Source organism: Merops nubicus, unplaced genomic scaffold (assembly GCF_000691845.1).
Source record: "Merops nubicus isolate BGI_N331 unplaced genomic scaffold, ASM69184v1 scaffold20537, whole genome shotgun sequence".
In the NCBI taxonomy this organism is placed as follows: Eukaryota; Metazoa; Chordata; class Aves; order Coraciiformes; family Meropidae; genus Merops; species Merops nubicus.
The window spans coordinates 1-3,494 of NW_008622533.1; the positions used below are offsets into that span (position 1 = coordinate 1).

Consider the following 3,494-nt stretch of genomic DNA (forward strand, 5'->3'; position numbering starts at 1 on the left):
CCTGCTGGCTGTGCTGTGGCCCTAAGGTGGCCAGGGGCAACCGAAGTACCGGGGTCTGCTCGTTTCGCCTGAACCGAGCCGTTCCTTGCGGTCAGCTGCTCTCAGCCCGCTGCGAGGCTCTGGGACGGAGCACACCACAGATCCGGCTGCTCGGGAGCATCACTATGGGGGTGCTTTTTAGGCCAGGACACGTTTTGCCTCTTTGGGAAAAGAGAGTAGCGTGATCGAGTCAACATTATGATTGCTTCCTCTGGTGTTACCGATAATCGTTAGTGAGTGATGTGAAAAGGCTCGGTGAGTGCAGGTATGCTGCAAAGCCAGAGTAGGTGTTTATTGGAAAATGTTGTATAGTTACAAGAAAACTTACAAAATAAAATGTTGAGGTATGCTTTGGTTTGTTTCTGTTTAGATAATGGAGTCTTCTAGCACTGACAGTATTGACAAGAGTAAATCACCAAGTGAAAGTGAAGACGAGATTGAATTCATTGGAGTAAGTAGCTCTTGTACTGGAAACACAGTGTTTGTAGTAGTAAATTTGCTCTTGATAGCCCACTAAAATAAGGTGGGGACTTTGAGTAGTGTTTTGATGATCTTTGTTACATTTCAATGGAAAAAGCGTTACTTCTGGATATAAAGAAAATTTGTGAATCTTTGTGCTAGGTAACGGGTTTATCTCCAAGGTTTGTGCCCTTTCTTTGGAAGGGTATAAGATGGTGGTAGTTGGTCATACAGAGAGAATACAGATCTAAGTCTCTGTCGTGGTTTAACCCCAGACAGCGACTAAACACCACAGAACTGCTGGCTCACTCCTCTCTGCTCCCAGTGGGATAGGGAAGGGAACTGAGAAGAAAGTAGAGCTCATAAGAACAGTTTAATAACTAAGCTAAATAGTAATAATAAAATGTGATGATAGTAATGAAAAGGAATGTAACAAAAAGAGCAAGAAATAAAACCCAAGAAAAGACAAGCGATGCACAGTGCAGTTGCTCACCAGCCACTGACTGATGCCTGAGCAGCGATCCACCCATTTGGCCAGTCCCTCACAGTTTATATACTGAGCGTGGTGCCTAGTGTTATGGCATATCCCCTTGGCTAGTTCAGGTCAGCTGTCCTGGCCATCCTCCCTCCCAGCTTCTTGTGCTCCTGTGTGCTGGCAGAGCATGGGAAACTGAAAAATCCTTAACTTAGGATAAGCATTACTTAGCAACAACTGACACATCAGTGTCTTATCAGTGATTTTCTCACACTAAATGCTAAGCATACCACTGTACTTGGAGGAAAACTGACTCTATCCCAGGCAAAACCAGGACAGTATCCCAGCAGGTGAGTGGGGTTCATCAGTGCTGGATGACACATGTAAGAATAGAAAGATAAGTCTTCTGAAGGAAGGAGTCATGAGAATAAGATCAAATGGTTAATTGATACCAGGACCAACAGACTGGTTTCCTATGGCTCTGATTTTTTAATGCTGTACAATAACTACTTCTTTTTTTTTTCTCCTGTATTTTGTGTGATGTTTGATTACAACCTATATTCAGCATGCAGACCTTTTCTGCAGGGGCATTTAGGTACCTGTTTGAGGGACATACATATTTTTGCAGAAGTTATATGTAGTTGATTATCACTGAGATTTCATGTTTTTTTTAGTCATTTCTCCAAAATTGAGGGATGAGTTCAGAGTTCATTCTACACACATAAGCATTCATGTGTAGCATGACTCTGTAAGCTTCTTTTTCTTGGAACACCGGGCAAAGAATGAGGACAGTAGTACAGCTTTGAGTCTGTAATGGTTGAAGGGCTGTGGGAGCACCAAGAGCAGTAGCTGAAAGGAAAGAGACTAAAATCAACACTTCTGATACCTTGGTGCTTTTTTTGGTTTCACCTCTGGGTATTAGGGAGCCTTGGTGGTCCTAGGAATGATGGCTTCGGAGAGGGGCTGCTGTATATAGGAAGATAACCTTGCTTAGGCTTCTTTGTGCAGGATTGGTGTCTTGAGTGAGGAGCTTACTCTTGTTATTAATGGATACAAGGGGAAAGAAAGCTGTGTGACCCTGGCCATCCCAGATGTCAGTAACGTGTCCTTGGTTCTCCCATTTGTTCCTCTAAGTGCAGTTGGGCATTGCAAAAGCATTTCTAAACTATTTGGCTAGCATAAATGCCACCTGATGATCCAAGTACCACCAGGTGCTACTGTATAAATTGAATTGGAGAAGTCACTTGAATATCTCAATCTGTACTTATTTTGAAAAATAATAATTGTAGGCCATGTAATCCCTGGGTTTTGTTTGTTTGGTTTTGGTTTGGTTTTTTCTTCTGGACAGGTGGATGTTTTTTTTCGTGTGCGTGGTTTTTTCCTTTGGTTTTGGGGTGTTTTTTTTCTCCCTGGCAATTTCAATCACTCATCTTAGGGTGTTTGAATTCTTACTGTAGGACTATGACAGAACATCTTCATCTGATGGAGCAGAAGCAGTCTGTGCTGCTGCCAGAGTTTTTGAGTGTTGACAGTCAGATTCAACCTCATTCAGGAAACTTCCGACTGCTCTTTCATAATTTCCTACCTTTTAATTCTGCATTGCAAGATACTTTGTCCACTTAAAAACGTTAAAGGTGAAGTTTTACATAGCAGCGGAAGATTTTAATATGCAGTGCAAGCCATTATTCCCAACGACTTAATTTCTTAGGACAAGATGTTCTGTCCCCATTCTTCTCCTTGGGAAGAAACTGTCATTGGAAGTGAGTATGAAGCTTCATCTCTACAGTCACTGATTAAACAGAGTTGATTACATTAATTGTTAAAACTGGTATTTAGCATAGCATAGTGAAATTACAGTGTCATTGATTTCATGCCAATGGCTTTGACCAAAACATTGGAAAATGGAGTCTCAGAAGATAATTTTCTATTGATTAAAACCTAGAAATTCTTTTAGTAACCAAAATAGCTGTGATTTAGCCATTGGCATATTGCTCAGTAGAGTGGCTGTTGGTTGTTCAGAAGAGTAGCTTTCAAAGATTGTTCAGAGAAGTAATTGAGAAGTGGAGCATGGTGGGGTGGTGTTTGGGGTTTTTGAGAATGAAGGATCTGCTTATAAGACGTGAAGACTGAGCACATCTCTCTGACTGAGCATTGGTGGCTTTCTGAGTGCCAAGTATGTCAGTATGGTCAGCTAGAGAGGCCACAGCTTCCAGCTGTTCGGTTGTCTATGTTGTTTCTTCTGTAATCCCAGGCTCTTGTGTGTGAAGAGATTCTTTTTAGCTGGTGGTGTTCACCTTTTTGGGAGATAGAGAGAGTTGGACAAAGCTAACTGATCATCTGCTTCTTAACCCTCCTACAGTGATGGAATCTGCAGGGTTGGGACTATCTTTGCATGATGTTAGCATTTGGTTGAATCACTTCATTTTCTTCCAACTGGTTATACTTCTCTTAACTTTGGGTGGTTATACTTCTCTTAACCTGTGATGAGGTGAGCCAACAGAGCAAAAGCTAAATTCCTGCT

The 3,494-nt window shown here is 41.8% G+C and overlaps 1 protein-coding gene across 1 annotated transcript in view; it reads left to right on the forward strand.

The window, feature by feature from the left end:
* Positions 1–412: 412 nt before the first annotated feature.
* ZNF451 (zinc finger protein 451) overlaps positions 413–3,494 on the forward strand; it is a gene marked incomplete at its 3' end in the record, with an annotated part of 24,058 nt that continues 20,976 nt past the window's right edge. Inside the window, exon 1 of the mRNA XM_008944833.1 lies at positions 413–490. Within this exon, the coding sequence (XP_008943081.1) occupies positions 413–490 (78 nt within the window). The remainder of the gene's footprint in view (positions 491–3,494) is intronic.